This window comes from Oxyura jamaicensis, chromosome 3 (assembly GCF_011077185.1).
Source record: "Oxyura jamaicensis isolate SHBP4307 breed ruddy duck chromosome 3, BPBGC_Ojam_1.0, whole genome shotgun sequence".
Lineage (NCBI taxonomy): Eukaryota > Metazoa > Chordata > Aves > Anseriformes > Anatidae > Oxyura > Oxyura jamaicensis.
In genome coordinates, this window is record NC_048895.1 from 102,935,053 (window position 1) to 102,957,472 (window position 22,420).

General features: G+C 39.5%; 1 protein-coding gene across 1 annotated transcript in view; it reads left to right on the forward strand.

The window, feature by feature from the left end:
* Window positions 1-21,683, forward strand: part of TAF1B (TATA-box binding protein associated factor, RNA polymerase I subunit B) — a 50,811-nt gene extending 29,128 nt beyond the window's left edge. Inside the window, exons 9-15 of the mRNA XM_035322414.1 lie at window positions 7,980-8,127; window positions 10,293-10,470; window positions 10,778-10,824; window positions 13,611-13,701; window positions 14,148-14,218; window positions 16,677-16,902; window positions 21,006-21,683. Of these exons, the coding sequence (XP_035178305.1) occupies window positions 7,980-8,127; window positions 10,293-10,470; window positions 10,778-10,824; window positions 13,611-13,701; window positions 14,148-14,218; window positions 16,677-16,902; window positions 21,006-21,198 (954 nt within the window). The 3' untranslated portion in view covers window positions 21,199-21,683. The remainder of the gene's footprint in view (window positions 1-7,979; window positions 8,128-10,292; window positions 10,471-10,777; window positions 10,825-13,610; window positions 13,702-14,147; window positions 14,219-16,676; window positions 16,903-21,005) is intronic.
* The last annotated feature ends 737 nt before the right edge of the window (window positions 21,684-22,420 follow it).

The following is a 22,420-nucleotide window of genomic DNA, read 5'->3' on the forward strand; positions in this document are numbered from 1 at the left end:
TCTAACTTTTTATTCTTTGTATTCTTTGTTTTCTTTTTTTTTTTTTTGCATTTTAGCAGGTGCATGTAGTACTTGCTCAGGATAAAAAAAAACGCAGAATGAAAAGAAGCAAGGGTGAGGCTTTTATTTAAAAAAAAAGCTGAGGAGGAAGTTCACTGCTGAAAGGGTTATTGTAATCAAGTTTATCATGGGAGCTTGCTGTTGTGTAACAGAAACTCTAGCTTGTCCATACCTGTCTCAAAGCATTACTTAATGAAGAAAGAAAACAAACCTACCAAAATATTTATGAAATTCAATAAAATTTGTTCCCAAACTCCTACATTTCAATACATTGACAGATCAGCTCCTTGTTGGATTGCTTTCTCCATTTATAGAGACTACATTTTTTAGAGAAGTGGTATTTGTCGTTCAGAGGTAACTTGAGCATGAAGTGGGTAATGCTCAAGCACGTGTCTCTGTTGGTTTAATAATATTGAAACTCATTTATTCAAAAACCACTTTAGCCAGGAAACATCTAATGAATATGATGTATTCCTCTGAAAGTAGCGTATTACAAAGCCTGCAATACCTACAAATATATATATTTTCCTGTAAAGGAGTGCATTTGTACTGAACGCTCAGTTAGCGTTTTCTTCTGCATGTGGGTTTCTGGCTCGTCCATGTGTCATCTTGAATTCTGTGATAAAACTTTGAATTCAGTGCAGCAAAGGATCCTCCTAGCACACACAGATTTTTTTTTTCTCTCAAAAATGCATAAACGTTGTTTATTGAGTCATTGTCTAAAATGAATCTTCTCTGTGCAAAGATCCTTCTCTCTTCCTCTGCATCAGTGTTCAGGAGTAATCCGGGACTTTAAGATGCAGTAGCTGTTTCAGATGAGATTTTGAGGGACAGTTATCAAAGGAGAGCAACAGAGAGAGTGCCACTGTTACTTCTTGTATGATTTTCAAGTGTTATCTTGGTTTCCTTTTTTTTTTTTTCTCTGCCCATGTGTTGCCAAGTAGATAACTTGGGCAACATGTTTGTCTGTCTCAGCGATGGAGAAGTTGATTCCATTATCCTGTCTTAGCCTTACAGTTATCCTTTCAGCTCCATGGCAGCCGCGTGAAGCAGCAATTTCTGTTGACCAAGCAACAGGCATGTGCTTGGTCTTTTCTAGTGGAAGAACTCTTAGGAACTACCTGTTTCTCAGCAGGTATTTGAGTGGGGTTGTAGCAGTTTCACCTGCCTTTGTTCGTCCTTGTCACTTGGTTCCCTTTAATAATTCCAGGCACACCCTTTGCTGTTACATCAGCATCTGTATATGATTCATGGATATCAGTGTTTGAAGAAATGTGTCTGCTCCTTTAGTCCACATAAAAATGGGGGGGGTACCGAGGCAGATTCGGTGCTCATCGAGCCTGCTCTGCTGTTTCTGGTGGTGGCTGGGAAGGGATGGAAGAGCAGCGTGCAGTGGTTCTCCCTGCCATGCTTTCACATATGCTAGCACCTCATGAGGCTGGATGTGTTTTTCTGCCCATCAGTGGTAACAGTGCTCACAGTGCCCATCCTTTACATCGTGTATGTCTCCTGTCTGTACCCTATACTCTGGAAAGCAAGTCATGCAAACTTCATGTTAGGACTGCACAGCATCTAACTGCAGCAGAGCTGGCTGCCTTAGTTTTGACAGCTAACCTAGCTGGGAGAACATGCATATTAGTGAGAGGGCTGCTTATTTGGGAAGGTTTTTATTGATGATAATGCACAGAGTTTGATTGTCCATAATTTGCATATGAGAGGTCTTGCGGTAGTTTCCTGCTGTTGCAGGTAGGATGGTGGTGGCCACTGAGAGGCACACAGAGGTTAGGCAAGGGGAGGGGGGAAGACAATTAAAAACTGACATCAGTAGCATTTATTAGTGCATGTTTACATGGGAGGGAGCACCACAACGGTGAGGGCAACACCCAAGACAACACCAAGTCATGGAAGAAAAAAATCTTCAGTAATCAAGGAATTTGGGCTTTCTGCTCACATTGTGGATCTAGTACCTAACGATTGGGTCACGAGGTCATTTTATTCACTATTAAATACTAATTTCAGTGTACATTTCACAGCTGATAGAGTTGTCTTTACTGTCAGTTCTGTTGTGTAACCTGCGTGCACTACAGCTGGCTTCAGCCCACGTCAGGCTGGCAGGATAGGCTGGTGCTGCTGACTAGCAGATAGAGCTGAGCCCGCTGAGTAGCGGAAGGAAGCACAGCGAGCCAGGCTCTGTAGGGCTGATGTGGTACCTAATCTTACCTTAGTTTTAGAGTTAGAGTTCCTGGCAGTGTGTTTTAATACAGGCTCCATTCAAAGACGTTTATTTGCATTAGGCTTATTACTTTTAGAATAAATATCTCCTGGTTTATGGACGGGCTTTGCTTTCTGCAGGGGTTGAACCAGCTTCCGGGTTGTGTTGCAAAAAACCTTCTCCAATTTGATCTAAATCTTCAGGTTAAAATGCTTTCTTAGTCCATTTCCTGAGAAGTTTGGCATGCTTTTTCAAACTCAGGCTAGGCATCTTCAGAATGACAAGGTCTTGCTGGTTTTCAAATAATTCCCACCATACCCAAACTCCAAATGTCACAGATTCCCAGAGACCTACAAAAAGCCAATAATGAAAGTGAAGTAGATTTCAGTAGTAAAAGGTCATTAGAAGAAGCTCCTAGAAAAGATGTCCACCACTGAACAGCTGAAGGTAGAGCCTCAGAGAACAGGCAGGCATGGGACAAAAGGAGTCTCTGGATGGAAATTCACAGGTAAAGGGATGAGGAGAGAGGGAACTGTGCTGGGGAAAATGTACTGGAGAGGAGTATGTAGGGGAAAAAATAAATACAAGGTAGGATTTAAAAGAACTCTACAATTCTTTTCAGAAAGAATAGAACCTAATCACAATAAACTGAATGGAACTGCGAGTATGTAAGTACTGCTGGTTTCTCCTCCTCTAGGAGAAAATGGTCTATATGGTGAGCTAAGGAGAGGGTCAGCTAGACCACGCTTAAAACAAAAAGCTCTGGAGCCTGCAAATGAAGCTAGAAAGCCAGCCAGTTGTATGCTGTTTTCTGCTGGTTGATCAGCAACATTCTGATACTGTCCAAACAAGTAGGAGAGGCTGCAATCTTGGCTCACCCCAAACAATTACTCGTTGCTCTGATCTGATTATCATGGTAATAGTTTGGCTCGTTTGCTTCTGAAAACCAGGTGGCTCTTTTCTAACACAGGTGAAAAATTTCATGTAACTTGGAAAGATAAAGGCACCTGATTTAAATAGTCTAATGAGTGTATATCATAATGAAAATCTTACTCTAGACACTTCTTTACCAACTGAGCGGTGTGTATTTTCTCTCCTATATGAAGCTGAGTGGAGAGGAAAAAAATGAAATTATTCTCAAGTAGTACTCATTTTTTGTACCACTTTCTGTAGAAGACCTGACGTTATCTTATTTGCTGTGTGTGAGAACAAGATACAAAGATTTTAAAAGACAAAGCTGTTAAGGAAAGTTCTCAGTAACCTCTGTACCCGATCTAGACAGGTTATGGGCTCTGTCAGCATTGTTGATCAGTCCTGAAGAAATTCCAGCTTGCGAAACACCTGAAAGGGCTATCAGGTGGCAGAACTTTAAAAGGGTTTTCTGTCAGTCTTCCTGAAATTATTAAGTGCCCTCAAGGGTTTGTAACTGGGTTTTATATGCCGAGTGTTTCCCAGGTTCTCAAAACAAAGTGAGAGCTCGGTAACTCCACATGCTGATGGACAGGGGAGTTGTCCTAATATTTAGCACAGAAGCACAACTGAAAATGTGTAATGCAAAATCGTTTAATTTGTGATTGGATAAGCGAAAGTTGTACTTGGAGGATGTGTGGCATATGATCTAAGGCTGTCCCCTCTTGTCCAAGGACTCCTCCCTTGGGGTTTAATCACGAGGCAGTGTTTTCACTTGAAAGAGGCCCCAGCTCTGGAACTTGCTCTCCTACTGGATTTGTTGGTTGATTTTTGGTGCGACTTGTTTTATCACATTAGTTTTTCCTGGGAGAGATGCATAGCTAGGTAGAAAGTGAGTAACTCTTAGATAAATTTTATCAGCACTTACCAATTTGGAGATCTTCAAAAGCCACGTGGTCGTGGTCCTGGGCAACCTGCTCTAGGTTGGACCAGGAGACCTCCAGAGGTGCCTTCCAACCTCAGCCATGCTGTGATTCCGTGACTTTTGAGGCTGCTTGACTGCTGTATTTTGCTTTTTCTTAGTATTGTACTAACACTTACTGTGCCTGTTGCGTGGAATTTGGGTGTTCTGTTTGCTTTAACCCTCCCAGTAAGCGAGATTCTGCAGCATAAGAGATTTGCTGCGTGAACTCAGCTCTTTTGGAATGAAACAGGGGATGTGTATGGTGCCAGGTGAGAATTTTCAGGGCTGGAAGGGCTCTATAGTCTCCCCGGTCCTCAACCTTCAAGCCTTTCAGCCCTTTGTTTGCCGGGATGTGTCTTGCTGAGATGCGATCTCTTTGATTCAGCTTACACTTGCAGTTTACAGGTCAGGAGACGACAGTGTGCTGCTGAAGTGCAGCGTTCAATCCATCCTGCGTTGTCATGACTCAGCGCCGCGTTGTAGAAACACGATTACTACAATCAATGCTTCTGAGCTTAGGGGGTTAAGCCCTGGAAAGTAGCAATTGATTTGGTTGGTCTTCACGGCGGATGAGTGTGTCCTTCCTAGGTCTGTATGTCCCACTTGTGTTTACATCTCTTTATGAGCACACATCAGCTAAGAACAGTGTTAGTCTGTCAACACCCTTTTAAAACGAGCCAAATGAGAGTACTCAGCGTTCATTTTTATGTTTTTTACACCACTTGCGTTTGCTCTTAAAAACAAACGAAAAGGTTATTGTGAAGCAAAGAGCATTTGAAAAATATCTTGGTTTATTTCTCTAAACTGCAAACAAAAGCCTGGACTGGATTCTAAAACCGTTAAAACAAAAGTCAGAGCTGGGTGTGAGGATGGAGGGATGATTCACGAGTGCCCAGGACAGGAAAACTGTCTCCTTAGCCTGATACGGTGAGAAAAGCTCATGTGTACAGTGAGAGAGGACCCTCAAATTAAGAGTTACGTTCCTTAAAGAACCTCTTTGTAAAGTCAGACTGCTCAGATAACTTCACTGGTGATAGTTTAATGTTTGAGAAAGGGAATGCTTCAAATGACTGAATTCCCGGTGTCTTCATTTTCATCTGTGCTATATTATTAAGAAGCTACTAATTCAGCTGCTTTTCATCAAAGGGAAAATGCATTTCCTTTACATCTAATTAGGAATACTACTCTCACGCTGCTTTTATTTGAATTATCCGGGACTTCTAATTTTTCTCCCGATACACTCAAGAGAAGTTAAGTATGATTCAGGTTTTGTTCCAGGATTGTTTTGGTATTCAATGTAGAACTGCTTTTTAAGAGGAATGGAAAGTAATGTGAGCCTGGTCTTCGGCAGGAGCCTGGTAATGCATGTTTTTCTTGTTCCTCAAGATTGTCACGTAGAAGTCTAAGCCACTTTTTAACACTGTTTAGAAAATATAATGAACATGATACAACTTCCTAACTGTTACCCAAGTTGCATGTGTAATAGTGACAGTAGAATTATTCGTTTGCTTAGGCATGTATTAATGCAATTAAGGGAGTCTTAACTGCAGTCTGGGGGAGATCATTTAAGAAAATTAATGGAAACGTTTGGCAGTCATTCAAAAACTATAAAATTTGAGCAATTGCCACATAGCTTATGTTAAAATAGGTGAAACCAAGTGATTGGATGAAAGGGCATTATCTCAGTCTCACTGTTGTCGTAAACACAACGGCTTTGTTCTCAAACTGGTCTATAAAAACCAGAAGCCTGAATTCGGTATTGTTCAGGAAAGTTTTGAATCTGTGTACAAAGTGTAAACTCCTGCAGCATTCCTACCGAAGGAAAGTACCTTCAGCACAAGTTGACTTGACAGATGTGATACGTGATAAAGTGCTCTGCTGAGTTAGAACTACCAAGACCGAGCAGAAAATGCATTCCTTATACATGTAAAAGGGTAAAGTAGCCCGAACAACTGGAAATTGTCACTTTAACAGGTACATTCAAGTAACCATTTAAAATATAAAGAATTAAGACACGTAATACAACGTTTAGTAGAATGAAAGTATTTAGAAATGAGGGTCAAATCTCACAGTCCATACTTGTGTAAACTCCACCAGGTCCTGCTGAGCTGACTATGAACAAGCTTACCAAAATCTGGCCATAAGTTATATTGTCCTCTAACAGGAAAATCTCAGTAGAAATTGGGGGACCTTTCTTCATGTAGTCAGTAGTTTGGAAAATGACAAATAGCTAAATGCGTAAATATGGAAGGTGATGGTTCAAATAAACCTGGAAACCATTTCCAAACATAGAAGTCCAAGACAGTGACTAGGAGCAGTCAGCATGGATTTACAAAGGGGAAATGGTCTGACCAACCTGATGACCTCTGATGACAGGTAGAAGGCTTGGTGGATGCTCTTTGTCTTAAGCAAGGCTTTTGACTCAGTCCTCCACAACATCCTCATTGACAAACTGATGAAGTTAAGGACTAGTTAAGTGCAAAGTGGATTGAAAACTGAAAGGTTGGACACAAAGGGTTCTGCTCAGTGCCATGAAGTCCACCTGGAGGCCAGGCACTGATGGTGTACTCCAGGGCTTGATACTGAGGCCAGCACCATTTAATATCTTTATTACTGACCTAGATGAAGGGTCAGATGGGACACAGTGCACCCTCAGCATGTTTGCAGGCAATGTAAGTCTGGGAGGAGTGGTTCATGTACCAGGTGGGTGTGCTGCCATTCGGAGGGACCTCAACAGGCTGGAGAAATGGGCCAACAGGAACCTCCTGAAGTCCAACAAAGAGAAATATCAACTCTTGCACCTATGGAGGATTAACCCCAGGCACAAATACATCCAGCTGGCTGGAAAGCAGCTTCTCAGAGAAGGTCCTGGGAGTCCTGGTGGACAAGATGCTGTGAAAATGAACGTAAGCCAGCGATGTACCCTTCTGGCAAAGATAACTGACAGCATTCTGCAGAGCATTGGCAGCAGGTCAAGGAATTTTATCCTTCCTCGCTCCTCAGCACTGGTGAGATATCTGAGTGCTGGGTCTGGTTCTGGGCTCTCCAATACAAAGGAGACATGGGCGTGCTGGAGTAAGTCCCAACAAGGACCTTGAAGACGATGGAATGAAGCATCTGCTGATGGGAGGCTGAGGGAACTGGCACTGCTCAGCCTGGAAAAGAACCAGATCCTTAGTGTGGTATCTGGGGTCAGGATAAGAGGCAATGGGCACAAATGAAAGACAGGAAAATCCATTTAAGCATAAGAAGAAACATATATTGTATAGCAAAGATGGTGAACCACTGGAACAGCAGGTTTCCCCCAGAGCCTTGTGGAGCTTCATCTTTGGAGATGCTCAAAATCCAACTGGACATGGTGCTGGGCAGCCTGCTGTGGCTGACCCAAGCAGGGCACTTGGACTGGATGATCCCAAGGAGTCCCTCCCAATGTCAACCATTCTGTGATTGTCATCTCTTTCCTCTTTAGCAATGTCTCTAAATTGCACCCTACCTTTTTCCCTTTTTTTTTTTTTTTTTTAAATGCAATTTCAATCTTGGAGCATCGGGAAATGGATTGATCACTTCACAAAAAAGGTAGTGTGTTGTTCGCAGGTCTGAAGAGCGATGTTTTATTGGCTTTTTGTATGTTTAATGGGCTTTAAAACCAGCCCATGTTTCTCTTTGCAAAGCTGCAGCCTGGCTGCGTTCTCGCATGTGTTTAACACTCATACAGAGTGTTAAAAGAAGGCAGTGTTTCGGTATTATACAAAGAATTTAAAATCAATTATTTTAAATCAACAACAGATATGGTAATAGAGAAAATCCATAACCTGCTCTATCCCTCTCTTTCAGTCATGGCCTGTATATGAAGAGGTGTACAGCAAAATGATTGAACTTGCAGCCTTTTTAGACCTGCCTCGTTTTCCAGATATAACAGAGGGTTGCTTTCTCCATCCAGACATGTTGTGCATGAAGTACTTGATGGAAGTCAATTTACCTGGTAAATATTTTCCCAAACACCTGAACTGATAAATTTTTTCTTTGGTTTATTAAACCCAAGCAACAAAACAAAACAAAACAAAAACAAACAAACAACAAAAAAAAGCCTTGAATCACTACTTTAAAAGTGCCTCCTCCTTTTCTTCTAATATATACACGTTTAAGCTTGAACTGAAAGATCATTTCTATAGAAAGCACCTTCATCAAACATTTAAAGGAGGTATTGAAGGCCCAGATACGCAGCGGCACTCTGGTGCTCACTCTCAGCCTGTTGAGTGGACACTTCATTTTAGACCTTTCAGTATCCGTGTGAGCTAAGAGGCACTACTGGAAGTCACGTGGCTTATTCACTCCAGATAAAAGATGCATGAAGTCAGGACCTGATTGCTTAGCACTGAAAGGAATTGTCATATGTAAAGTAGAATATATATTCTATAACGTTGCATAATAGCGTTCATGTTAGTATTAGCGAGGGATGATGGGTGACATATCAACCTGTCTCGCTTATTTGTGGTTTAGTTTTGAAATATTTTATTGCATAAACATGAAATTTTTGCTTGTTCTTGAATATTGAACTACCAAAGAAAAGCTGATGGGTCCTAGCGTATAACCTGTGTCTGCTGGGCCACCATACTTCTGTCAAATACTGCTGGCTCTGGAGACGACTTCTGTGGGGAAATAGTCTACAAATTATTTTTTTCTCTCAAAACATTCCAGAAATTAATAGTTCTTTTTCTTTGTTAGTTTTTTTTTTTTTTTAATCTTATATTGCAGTTAATTACATTGAATAAAACTACGTTTCCATGTACTGACAGCTAATGAACAAAAGACAACCAAAAGATTTAGGACTAAAATGCCAGAGTCAAAATTCTGCTTTTGTTCTTTTACACCAGTGTTCACTGGAGCCTATAGAGGCTCACTTATTTTTCATGTTATGAAGTGTCCGCTGAGTCAAAGAAAAGCTAGAAATTTGGCATCTTCGGGTTTATTACAGAGAAATATAAAGCTAAATACCCTTTGAAAGTTACCATAAGAGCAGAATATATTGTCCTTCACTTCTTCCTTGCAACTGAACTTTTTATCATGTAGAAGTATCTCTTTATCTGTTTATATTATTTATATTGTATTTATATTTATTTATTATTTTTATTTTTATTTAGTGAAAAAAGACTACTGTTGCTGCCTGAACTCCTAAAATAAATTGGCAGTGCCTCTTAGGACATTGCATAATAATGAAAATGTGGTTTAAAATATCTAAAATACAAGAAAGTGTATTGGCAGTATTTGTAAGAAAATTTGTTTGGGAAATGCTTTTACGCTTTTCAGATTTTGTTCAACTTTTCCTGTTACGTACGAGAGGATTAAAAATTCATTTGTGCTGAACTCTGTAAGGAGCAAGAGAATAGAGAGTAGAGCTGGATTAAGGTTGTACTTAGTCATACATTGCTAACCTTTGTGGAATCTGATGGTGATGTAACCCACACCCGTATTTCTTGCTGAGCAGGAAGGGTGAGAAATTTGGGGGATTTGTATCTGTGAAAAATAAGCATGAAGTAATAAGAGGCTGGCTGGATATCCTACTGCTGCTTTTGGAGCCGCAGTTGTGTAGGTTTGACATTAGCCACACTAGCGGGTGCAATTAGCCTTTACGGCGTAATGCCAGTTTTAACCTAATCTGCCCGTTTTAGCCTCAGCTGGGAACATTTAGCCTGCTGCTGTGCCCAGCTAGCCCCTGCTTCTCTTAGCACTGCCATAGTCTGGCCCCAGCCCTGCATTTCTTCTTGGTTGATAGACAGGAAAAATGTTTCTGACAAGATTTTGGCTTTCGGGGTTTTTTGAAACTAGAGTTCAACTGTATTTATATTCTGCGTCTGGATCCAAGAGTGCTTTCCTGGAACAATGTTCCGGATGATATAACGACATCCTTTGAATAACATTAAAAAGGGGGATATTTTTTTTCCATGTGTTGTTTTTTCATTGTATCTACAATGAAGAGTACCCCCTGTATATAAAAATATCCAAAAATGCTTTTCAGCCTGAAAAATGGCCAGTTGTCCCAAAAAATGTAAGCATCATTTTCTTCTAATGGCCAATATATTTGCACTGTAAAAGTCTTTTAGCTTGTCTCACCGTACTTCTATTTTTGATTTTATTTATATTAATTAGATGAACTGCATAATTGGACTTGTCGAGTGGTGAAAAAGATTGGTTTTGGAGAAGTGGATTTCCTGACTCTCACACCTGGAAATAAATCAACAAGAACAGTGAAATACGATGTCCTTGCTGCAGCAATAATTGTAGTAGTTCTGAAATTACTCTTTCTATTAGATGATCACTATGAATGGTAAGTATACAAGCAAATCTCAACAAAGCCCAAACTTGCAAATGGCGAAAACGACTGTCTTGGATCATACTTTCTTTAGTAGTATTTGATTTATAGTATTTTAATTTTGATTAAGTTCAGTAGCACAAAATATGAACTCGAAGACATTTTAGCAATTGAATGTTTCTTATTTTTACAAATCACCAGTTTGAATCTGAAACCTGGAATGAAAATGAGGGTGTAGTTTTTGTCAGTTGTATTTGAAATTCACGTGAAAAGTGCAGTGTTTGCGGCTATAAAGTGGGCTCTTTTTTTTTTTTTTTCCCAGGTTACTTTCAGGCTTTGCTGCAGAAAGAAATAAAAATAACAAAGAAGGTACGTAAATATCCATAGTAAATATAAATATACGTAGAAGCAGTCTGATTTTGTAAATGAAATAACTTTGTAATCAGGCTTAGAAAACCTTAATCCTATTGATCATTAAAGTATCTTTTTGTCATTTATTCCTTTTAGAAGGTTCTTTATTTAAAGAAAATACGATCTTGTTCATATCAAATTGTCTTGGTTTCCTCATGTAATCCTTATAGCACCGGATAAGGTATTCTGTACACATTTTAGTGGATACCTTTATTCTATTCCGTGTTTGTCTGTTGTTTTAGAATATTCTGCATGTTAGGCGAAGGTGAATGGTTACACCGTAAAGAGGGAACGCACTTTGATCGTAAATAGCAGATACTTATTAGGGGCATCAAACCACATTTATGATACAATCCAAACTTGTTTAGTCTTGTTAAATAAAATGTCTTAGTGTGTAACATATTTGAGATGTAATCTGTTTTCTTCCAAATAATCCTGAGAGAGTGTGGAAAAGCTAGGAGCAATTAAGATAGAAAAGATAATGGTGTGAACATGGTTCTTTGAGGGCAGAAAGACCAAATCAAAGATTAGAAATACTCAGGAAGATTCTCCATGCCCTTATCCAGATCACAGTTGAAGATAAGATCAAAGATGTGTTATGGTGATTTATGTTTTAAGCCTTCCATCCGGTTTTGGGTTCGTTTTTACCCTTCTGTTACTTTCTAAAAAAATTAAGTCAATAAGAGAAATCAGTGTTAGCCAGGCATGAACACAATTACTGCTGTATGGAGAGAAGCCATTACTCTCAACTAAAACCTGTAATCCTCATTTTTAAGTGGATATGCAAACTTATTTGGGATCTTACTTTTTCAATTTCATTTCCATTGAAAACTTGGAGTACGTAATAGTGACAGGAGTAGAAGTTGCACAACTGCTTACGAGCCCAGGCTCAAAGCCATTAATGTCTTAATAGGGTTTCTACCTTATTAACCAGTCTCATTGCCTTTGGGAATTAACAGCTCATTCTTTGCCCACTTTTTTTTCCCTTTGAAATCTGCTGGTACAAAACAATCCATATACTGCGTTGTGTTGTCCCTGTTCTTCAGACTTTGGAGTGACAGCGAGCAGCCGGCGTGAGAGTTTTTTGTTCAGGCACTGATCAGTGCCAGAGCTCAAAACTGCCTCTGGCACTTTCCCAAAGTTAGCGTACTGAGATGAATAATGGCTAATACTGACTTGTAAAGGTTCGGTGTATGTGAATTTCATTTTCAGTTTAACTATCCTCTCTTGTCTTTTTTTTTTCCCAGCTCCTGTACTTTTTAAAGACAGACTGAGAGCTGTACAGCTGATAGTTGCAGCTACTTAGTGTGCTTGCGTGTATATGTTCTGGGAACTGCACACATACACACTATTGTTTATGTTCAAATAAAATGTGATTGAGACACGTGTATATATGTTCGTGTGTATCGCAGAGCTGTATGCTTTCCAGTTGACTCAGCTATGTGAATGCAGGACTAGAACTACCAGCCAGGTTCACAGTTACTGTAGCCTAGCGTCATGTCTCTGGCAGTGGGCTTGCTTACGACAGAAGCTTAATAATTTGTATTAAGATAAATGTAAATAATTTTTTCTTCCCCTGGACTTCCCTCTCAGCACTGTCTGGGTTGAGGATTTCATAAAAGAAATTGCATCCACACCTCTGAATTTTAAGAAGTACTGAAGGATCTTTCTTTCTCCATTTGTCTGTTGCTTTTTGAGTCCATCTATATAGTTCTAGCTTTAAAGACATCTTGTGGCAGGATAACTCGAATACCAAAAAACACAGATAATACAAAACATACGCAAGTCTGATCATAAGAACTGTATAGTCACCCTCAAAACAGCTCAAACAGCTAGCTGGCAGAGCTAAGCATGATGCAAGCATCAGTGCAGTGCAGCTGGGGTAATGGGGAAATGCAAAGCTTGGTTAATTCACAATGCAGATAATACACCCACGAGTAATAAGAGATGGTTATATTTTAATTGTACTCTACACCGTAGTTCTGTTTGCAGTTCTTATTCTTACTGTACCCTGTTGATCTGCCTCCTTCGGAGGCATCAATGCACATCAATGATAGATGTGCAGCTGGAGTGCCTTATGCCTTAGTATTTTTGCATGTGCTGGTAAATATTTGTTCATGTATCAGTGAGTGAGAATCCCATGCTTAAAAATATGGGACGGTGATATAAAGCAAATAAAATCGGCTAGCTTATCCTTCCTGCCTTGCAGTATCTCATGAGCAATAAGATAGACAGTGGGGACTTGATGACACTGTCAAATCTTATATCTGAGCTTCAGAAATTATTTATTTAAACCTAGGCTTGGCCTACAGTTTCACTAACTCCTTGAAGTCAGCGTTCGAGCAGACAAAGGCCAGTCCATGTTGTGGAGATCTAGTGTGTTTGGTAGAGAGGAGGTAGCATTTAGGCTTAGCCTTCAGAGAGGAGGGAAAAGGTTTGAATTGTGCTAAATCTATGAGCAACTTTTTGAATTGTGCTAAAGTTTGAATTGTGCTAAATCTACGTGCTAAATCTATGTGCAACTTTTTCACACTTCTTATGCTGTTCATTTCCTGCATTTCTGCTCTTCCTTTCTCTTTCTTACAGAGATGTTGGTTTGAGTACTTTTTCTATAAGCACGTAGAGTTTAGGATAGGTTTGCATACAGACAGAAGATACAGGGCATAACTTCATGGAGACCACATTCTGCATGTCACGTGTTTCTTTCACTTCTTCACAACCTAAAATGTGAATGTTTTATTCAGGTGGTCCATATTTTGAGTTCAAAACGTGGTACAAGGTTATAAAATGTTCTTTGGATGTGGAGCAAAAGAAACTGGATGAAGAAAGAGCCAAGTAAGAGGTTTTTAAGTACTTACTAAAACTAATAATATTTTTAAGGTAGACAGTTTTAAGCAAAATCCTGACCTCTCCAGAAGTTGAAAAGGTTTGGAATTTCCTCCATATTTCCATCCAGCAAGCTTGGGTGAATAAAGCAATTAAATCCCTATCTCAATTTTCTATTTACACTCATCAAGTTTATCCAGCATATTAATTAAATGCACACTTTCTGTGATAAGTAGCTTATACAAGTGAACAATTAACTGATTACAATAAATCTTACATGCATCTGGTTGTCTACTAGAAAGAAAGGCTTCTTGTATGTGTTGGAGGGGCTAGATTTAGTGGTGCTAACCATCAGATTATTTTGTTTAATTTTAATAGCTCTAGCAGTGTTTTAAGAAATTGCCGTTCTTTTACAGGCTTCTTTTTCCTGACAGCTTCTATTTCTCTTACTGTAGGTATCTGTGGAGATGTGAAAAGCCATTGTTTTATTCAGTCAAGAAGAAATCTAAAGTCCTTAGGAGAAGACGTGAGTAAACTCTGCCTCTGTCCATCAGCGCATAAATGTGCTTCAAGTTTTCCCATCATAGAAAATCTGCAGCTCTGACTGTGATAACATTTACATCTTAAAATACTTTCCCTTCTTTCTTTCATCTCCCGGTAAAATTAACGTAGTGCTATTTTACAACTCATGGCTGGAATACTTCAATCAGACATTTTCCTCCTGCTTAATTGAAACTGCCTTTGCCAGTCTTCCCTTTGCCAGTCTTCCTGCTGACCTATTTAATGTAATCTCAGAAGAAGCACTGTGTCCTCATCGCACTGATTTGTCATCTGCCTTTATATAACTGTGCTCTTCATCAATTTTTGTTGCTCTCCCGTGACTTTTCTAGCCCTTCTCTCCTTCACTTCTTCATATCCTTCCCCCAGTATGTCCTCTGGTCAACCCTGCCTGTCCATCTTCTCTCCCAGTTATTTTTTCAGTCTTGTACAAAAGTACGAGGAGCCTTTTTTTGTCTGAACTTCACCTAACTTGAATGCCTAGCTGTATATGGTCAGAATGAAGGTCCATCCATTTTATTTTAATAGTTGTAGAAATACCTCTAAGAATTTGGAGTGGTTTACTTTTCCATTAAAAACAGACAAACAAAAGAAAAGCAACAAAAACCACAGTCATCGGTGGAAATGGGAGAACCAGAATTTTATTCAACTAAATAAAACATTAAGTTCTTTATTCTACATTTAACAGTAACAAGCACCAGGTATTTGGAGAGAGATGTTAAGTGTGCCAAATGATGGTTTTTCCCTTTATATGCTCTTCCAGTCTCACGAAGTGACTGGTTCAGGGACTTGTAAGCACGTTATATAGTCCTATTTGGTTTGAATAGCTTGTGTTGAACTTCCTGTGCAAGTCTTTGGTTTTTATTCATGTTTTTACGCTTCAAAATTCTGTAGGGGTGATCCTGCAGTTGAGTCACTTGTGGAAAAACATGTTTAGCTTTATTCCAAGTTGATGGTTTCCTCAGATGCCCTGTACTTCCCGTGTTTGTAAGAAAAAGTGAAAAAATATTCATTGTTTATTATTTCTGTGCCGCTCTGGATTCCCCTTCTGGTTCTGTTTCTCTTTGAGCTACATGGATTACTGAGCTTTACTACCGACTGTCACAGGCAGAATATCCCACAGTGCCATTTTGACTGGGCAAGATTCATCTTAAAACAGTGTTAAATAGCACAGATAATGAATATCTACGCAAAGAGTGCTCTAGAACTGTACTTCTGCTGGTGTTAAGCATTTTGTACTTTTGGCTGATTATTTCTGGCAGATTGCATGTTTCTTGTTCTGAAAATTTCCTTTACCTGTAACAGCTTTTTACCTGTCTTGCATTTAGCGTATACTTGTATGCCAGGTTTAGGTTTCAAAAATGTTCATTTTTTTCTCCTTTTTTTTTTTTTTCGGGGGGGGGCGGGGGGGGGGGGGGGTGGGTGGTGGTGGTGTTTGATTTCAGTAAAGCTTATCTTTTGTCTTGCAAGATAAGCCTCCCATTCCTTGGATCACTTTAGGATATCTTTCCTGCTTTTTTCCAATTTACGAATGAGTTTATTCAAATAAAAAGAACCTGGAGTTCCAACAACAGTGTTTTTTAGCTGGCTTGTTATCCTAGGGAAACGAAGGCTTATGTGGTCATGTTGTGTGTGCTGATCTGTCATCAAAACATCTTTCCCTCTGTCCATCAGCCTCAGGAAAGTATGAAAGCTTGTCATTCTCACTTGCATTTGATGGAGTTTAGAAATCTCGAAGTTGTTCCTGTTGGGCTTCTGAAAGGGTAGGCAGGGAGAAGAGGGAGACCCCATAAAATGCGCTCACTAAGAGGAAGAAACACTTTGATGTGATTTTTTTTCTGAAACCATGAATTATATTTTTTCTGAGTATTTCACTAGTAGTGGAAAAAGGTGGTGTGTCTTTTATTATTATTTTATTTCCAGTTGAAATCTACGCTATGAAAAGCATAACCTTAAATCCATATGTGCACGAAGCCAGGCTTCCTTAATTCTGGCACACAAGAAACTACTCAATAAATCTTATCCAGTCCGAGTGATAGCATCTGGCCAGGTAAATACAGTGAAAGGCATCCTGGCATATGTGTTCTGTAAGAGCAATAGTATTGGCAGTATGAAATGGATTTTACTGGCTTTACCTGGGAAATGCTTTTGGAAGTCCCTCCCACTGTTATCATTAGGTATGAAGAACACGGCATTGCAAATCGTCTTTCAAAACCTTTTTCTAAAGCATATGGCAGAGTTGAATTTTAAATGCAACGGAGGAGAGAACAGAGTGCTAAGCTTTCTCAGTATTCCTTGTAGATTTTTTTTTTTTTAAAAAAAAAAAGGTACAAATAGCCCTATTTTATTCCTTTGTAAATCACCTCTGAAGGGTACCCCAACACTTAATACTTTTGCCTTTTTTTTCCTTGTTTCTATTTGTACAGAGATGGTTGTGAACTTGCAGAATCAGTTCGGCAAGCTGTCTGGTTCAGTGCGACCTGCTGAAAGGCCAAATCCTTCAAGTTTTCAGTTAAGTTGGTCTGAGGAAAACACAGATGGAACTTGTTTTCATGGGCATAGCCTGAAGGGAATTTTGCAAGAAAAGAACGGTTTACTTACAGCCATCAACCCTGACTATTGGCTGTGCACAATTAGACTATGTCGCGAAAAGTAAGTATTCAAATTTTCCTTAAATACCTTTTGGAAAAATCTCCTGAAAGTAAAGTACCGTGTGTATGTACATGTATCTGTATTTTTTCTTTCCAAATGTCAAATATGGGGTGTGTATACAACTATGTCTTCACAGATATTTAAAATCATTTGTAGAAAGGGGTGTGTACGGAAGGGTTAGTCTTGGACTGGGAGCAGACATTGTAATATGAAGAGTGATCAAAGAGCTTTTGAGAAGAGAGGAGATGAGACAAAATCAACAAGTAGAGTCACATGGCAAGAGCAGCAGCTAGATAGAAATATTCACTACACTTCCGTCTTTGTAGTATTTTAGAAACTATTGCACCATCACTCTTAAGAGAATGGGAAAGCTTCCGTTCCTCTCTCACCTGAGCCCCAGAAAGCATGGAAAATGTTGTTTCTAAATCACTGCCTTGCCTTTTTTTTTTTTGGTAGACTTAATCAAAGTTTAATGTTAGAATTCGCACTCAGAGTTCAAATAAGTAGCTAGTTAATGCCTTCAAAATATATCTAAACATAAAATGACTGGGAATGAAAAGGACTCAGTCACTACTTCCTCTAAGGTGTTTTTGCAAGCAGATTGGAAAAGTAAAGTAAGAAATCTGGGAAAAGGAAACATCTTGTGCTTATTATTAAAAATGTTTAATGTTTGTCTTTCCTGACTTAACAAATTAAAGGGAATTGTTTTATTTAATTGTTCAACTAAAGGTATATCAGAACAATGATGCTATTTGTTAGTAGAGTCATTTACTTTAAAGGACCTAAAGAGCAAAGGAGAATTATAGCCCAGCTTAGGCAGCCTTGTGCAAGGTGATATAAATGTTTCAGTGTCTGCCTGGTTTGTGTCACACTTCTCACTCATCCTTTAATACCTTCCATTTGTGTCAAATTCTGCAAAGACTGGGAGGGGGGTTCTACTTGGTGGGTACGGGCACAGAGTCACGGCCAGGGCAGGCCAGGTATAGAAAGAAAAAGACCTGCCAAGGGAGTGCAAGAGTTTATAGCATTACTCCAAGGAGTAGGAAATATCTAAAATAGTGTTTCTCGTGAGCTCCCTTGATGACGTAGATACAAGGCTTATGGTTTGTGTGCCAGTTTTTTGGTTCTGCCCTTGGTCGTACCATGAAATCCTAATCCAGAAGACATTGTGGATATTGTGGATATCACTAGGGAAGAAGAAAAAAGAACTTCGCAGATGGATTCTCCTGAATTTCTCATGTGTGCAATGTGGGGCTTTGGTTTTTTGGAAAGGAGATCGGGTACATTAATGTGAAATGAGTTTTCATTTGTGTGTTGTTCAATGTGTGTTGGACGACATCTTAAATCTTTATCTGATATACACTTCCAAATGTCACGCTAAAGAGAGCAATGGGCCCTACAACATCTTAGCGATACATTCCTGATTTTTAAAATGTTAAATATTCCCCTTGAAAATAACTGGCTTTTACCTGTATGCCGTCTTTTCTTTTAGCGGATTTATTTGCTTATCTTTATTTTCCTTTTCACATTGCCTTTCACATATCCACTGTGACAGAAATGGGTTGGAATAATGTAAACACAGTGTTATATTACAAGAGCTTTGGTTGTATGGATTCATTCTTTTGTATGAATAAGAAGCTTTTTTTTTGGCCTTTTTTTTTTTTTTTTAAGGGAGGAGAGGTAATAATCCTTTTTACCACAAATTTGCGTAAATCTTATATACACACGGAATGAGTGGATATTTCGGTGTGTGTTTGCGTGAATAATCTTTTCATGCAAAGTCTGTTTTTAAGCCTGCATTTTCATATGTAATGTATTAAAATGTTAATGGCAAACAGTCATAGCCTTCATAAAGCAAGATTTGAATTTAAATTCTTACCGGTTAAATTTCCCATTATATCATTTGCAATGCAAGTAGTTAATTATACACCTGACACTTCGTTAACTTTGGAAAATAACATCTACTCCCTCAGATATGGTATCCTATGCAAGTGTGTGTATGTATAAGATAATGAAAAACAAAGATACGAATTCTCTAAAAATCAGCGTGGTCTAACTGGGACTACTGGAATGCTTTAGTTGTAGGACTAAAGTGCGATTCGAGCATGGGCAAAGCTGAGCGTAGTAAACTGATTGGTAAAATGTTCTGTTCATTTTCTGATATGTTAGAGCTTTAATTTTTAAGCGGAATTCTAAATTAATTGGATATATGACTATTTTGAGATGGTGTATGATCAAGTATTACATGTGAGAAGTGCTGAGAAAAATAGATGGGCTTTTCCCGTATTACATATAAATTTAAAGTCCCTTGGAAATTTTTTAGCTCTTTAGAGATGCTCTTAGTGTAAATAGCACAGAAAGAGCACAAAATGGAGCAAAAGTGTGTGTGTGCATGTCTGTTGTGTTTAGAGACTCTTGTGAAAAGCATAACTCCAGTTAGCAGAACAGGTGCTTTACAGTATTGATGGATTCTCAGGCACGTTTTGCCTAAGAATATACAGCATCATTCCCCTTCACCCCCACTAGATACTGAGCTCTGACAACTAAATTGCCCTAAGAGTTGTAAGTGCCGAAACTCGGGGTTGAGATGAAGGTGACACAAAATGTTTAAATTTATATTAGCCAAAAAATGCAGATTTGGTTCAACCAACAACACTTATAAGTGAAGCTTGAACTTAACAAAGCTTTGGGTGGGGTTGTGGAGTCAGCTCGCTCCTTCTGACACTGCTGAAAGGAGAAGTTTAAAACCAGTTTTTGTAAGAGGTCGCTGGCAGCTTTTGGGCAGCATGAGGACAGAAGCTGTCGGGCAGACCATGGGACCCGCAGTGTGAGAGACTTAGTTTCAGATTTCCAATCTGCCAAGCTTCAGGAGGGTTTAAACAAAGACTTTGCTCCCCAAAGTGTGACTTTCATTGTACACCAGGACAGATCTATCTGTTCCTCTAGTTTGAGGTAAAATGTAAATATTTCTTGGGCCAGAGGGAGTGAGCAAATGACTCTATAGTCTAGTAATTAGCACACTTGCCCATAAAAATTGGGACAGACAGGTTCCAGTCCTTGTTCTGGTGAATATTTAAGACCGCTGCTCTGAATCAGACAGAGGGGAAATTTAAACTGGGCTTCTCCACATCCCAGGGCAACACGTAGTAAACCAGAGGCTGCATAGGATTTATACAGTGAATTGCACCTGAATCCTCGTGTGAATGTAAATTGTTGGTTTTTTTTTTAATTGAAGCAGCTGGATTTTATGCTACTTTAAACTCTCTGTTCTTAATAAAAGCAAATCTGGGCTTAACAGGTTATTTTTCCAGCCTGAATTGCTGAGCCAAGCAATAGTGCTGCACTTGAGCTACGTACGCTGCGCGCCCTCCGTCATCTTTGCTTGGGTGTGTTTGGTGCTTCTTACTGGCGAGTCCAGTCTGCTGTTTTCATTACACACTTCAGCAGTGAAACTCCTCATTTCCCTTAAAATTGTTGCCACAACGGCTGCAAAATAATTAAGCAGAAGGCTGCTATAGCACTAATTACTTTTTGTCAACACGGCCAACAGATGCTCCAGTGCTTCCTATATTACTCCAGTGACGTGAGCTTCACTTTCCTCTCATGTTTTTAGGCAGGTATTCCATGTTTAGCACACAAAGGCAGCGGACAAGAACGGGGTAGGTTACCATGGCATGGCACAGTGGCAGCAAGAGGAGGGGGGACCTTAGGGAGATCGGTGCAAATAGGAAGAGAAAAAAAGAGCCTGGGGTTTCTGCACTGGATGGTCTTGGCAGTTTTAAAACTAGGTAAGGTAGCCCAGTTCACACTTGGCTACGTGTGCTGAATGCTGGTAAAAAGAGCACTGGTTCAATGTCGTGCTGAAAGGCAAAAAACACATTTCTCATCTGGTGCAGGATGATCCTAACTCATAGGGCAAGAAGCTGTGTGTGGTTTTAGTTCTTAATACATCTGTACCATCTCTGACATGTCTCGGGCCAGTCCTCTAAATTTCTTCTGGACAGAACTGACATTGTAGACAGGAATTGTGACTTGGGCAGTTGATGAGATGTTGGAGTTTTCCTTTAAGTAGAATTTGACATACTTCCTTTCTTTCTTTTCAGATTGTGTGGTCATCTGGCTCACTACAAAGAAGTGGACTTTCCCCAGAGTTACCATTTTGTGCTAAGGCTATTCTCCTTTCTTCTGAGGATACAGCCCTCTTATATCCATGAAGAGGTGTGTGTGATAGAACACAAACTTTTTAATAAAAATCTCTCTAAAAAAACAAAATACAACACCAGCCTAAGGAAGTAAAGAGACCTAAATATAATAGTATTAAAGCTGTGTGAATCGGTTCGATCCCGAACCGGGGTATCACATCTACTCTGCCAGTGTTCCTGTTTCCTGCATAGAAACCTTCTGTTAAGGTCGTAGTGCTGAGCTCTGCCACTGCACTGCAGCTGTAGTGTCACTTCATCCGTAATTTAAGGCAGTCACTGGTTTCCAACTGGGAGAGTTACCAAGGAAGCTGTTTACCAAGATTTATTTCCTCGCTTTGCAACAGAGCCGACAGGAAGCTATGAAATTGCCATTTTTTCCACATGATTTTACATACTTCAAGCGTACTGGACAGCACGTTGGCATCTAATTGCATTGTAAGATTTTTGCAATTAAAATGCTGCTTTTTTTTTTTACCGACTTGTATGAGAGCAAATATATTTCTAGAAAGTAATGTTTACTTTGTTTTGAAATAGTGTGTTAACAAATAAAAGGAGCAGGTGGTTGATGTTTTCACTGCAGTGAGTTGTTTAGTCTTTGTTCATAAATGGTCTGTTCTGAAGCGGTTCTGGCACTGCTTTCAACATTTCTTTGCATCCTGAGTATCTCCCAATCTCTTGTGCCTGAGCCTCTCATTCAAGCTAATGCCTTTTGGGTCCGTGTTCCACTCCAGGCTTCACAGCTTTTGCAGCTGCCTTTATGCCTGGAACTCCCCATCCTTTTTCTTGTACAGCAGTAGCTGCCAGGTCCTCCCATCATTCTTCTTTTGCAATGCTACTCTCTTTTGAGCTGCACTTCATTTCTTCTGATCACTTCATAATGCAGCAGCTTGCGCCTCAGCCATGCTACCCGTTTCTCATGCTCAATCTTATTTATGCACTGTGTTTTCCAACTATCCCAGACAATGTGTAAATGAAGTTGGGTGCTACGACTACATTAAAGACACCATAACATATACATATGTTGAGCAGAGATATGTTGAGTAGGTGCACAGCTGAATAATGCTGCCTTCAGTTGAATGAAATAAAATTCCCTAACTCCATCTGTCAGCACGAAGTACAGAAGTTGCCAAATACACTTGATCAATCACAAAATCACCGGCTGTTCCCAAGCGGTGTTGTGGACAAGAAAAATGCTGTCTGCAGACTTTTTTTATTTTATTTTATTTTAGTAATAGCTTCCTTCCTGAGCAAGGCTTGGGCTTAAGTGAGATGTAATCTGAGAAGGTAATCAGCTCAGTGAGTGGCCTGAGTATGAT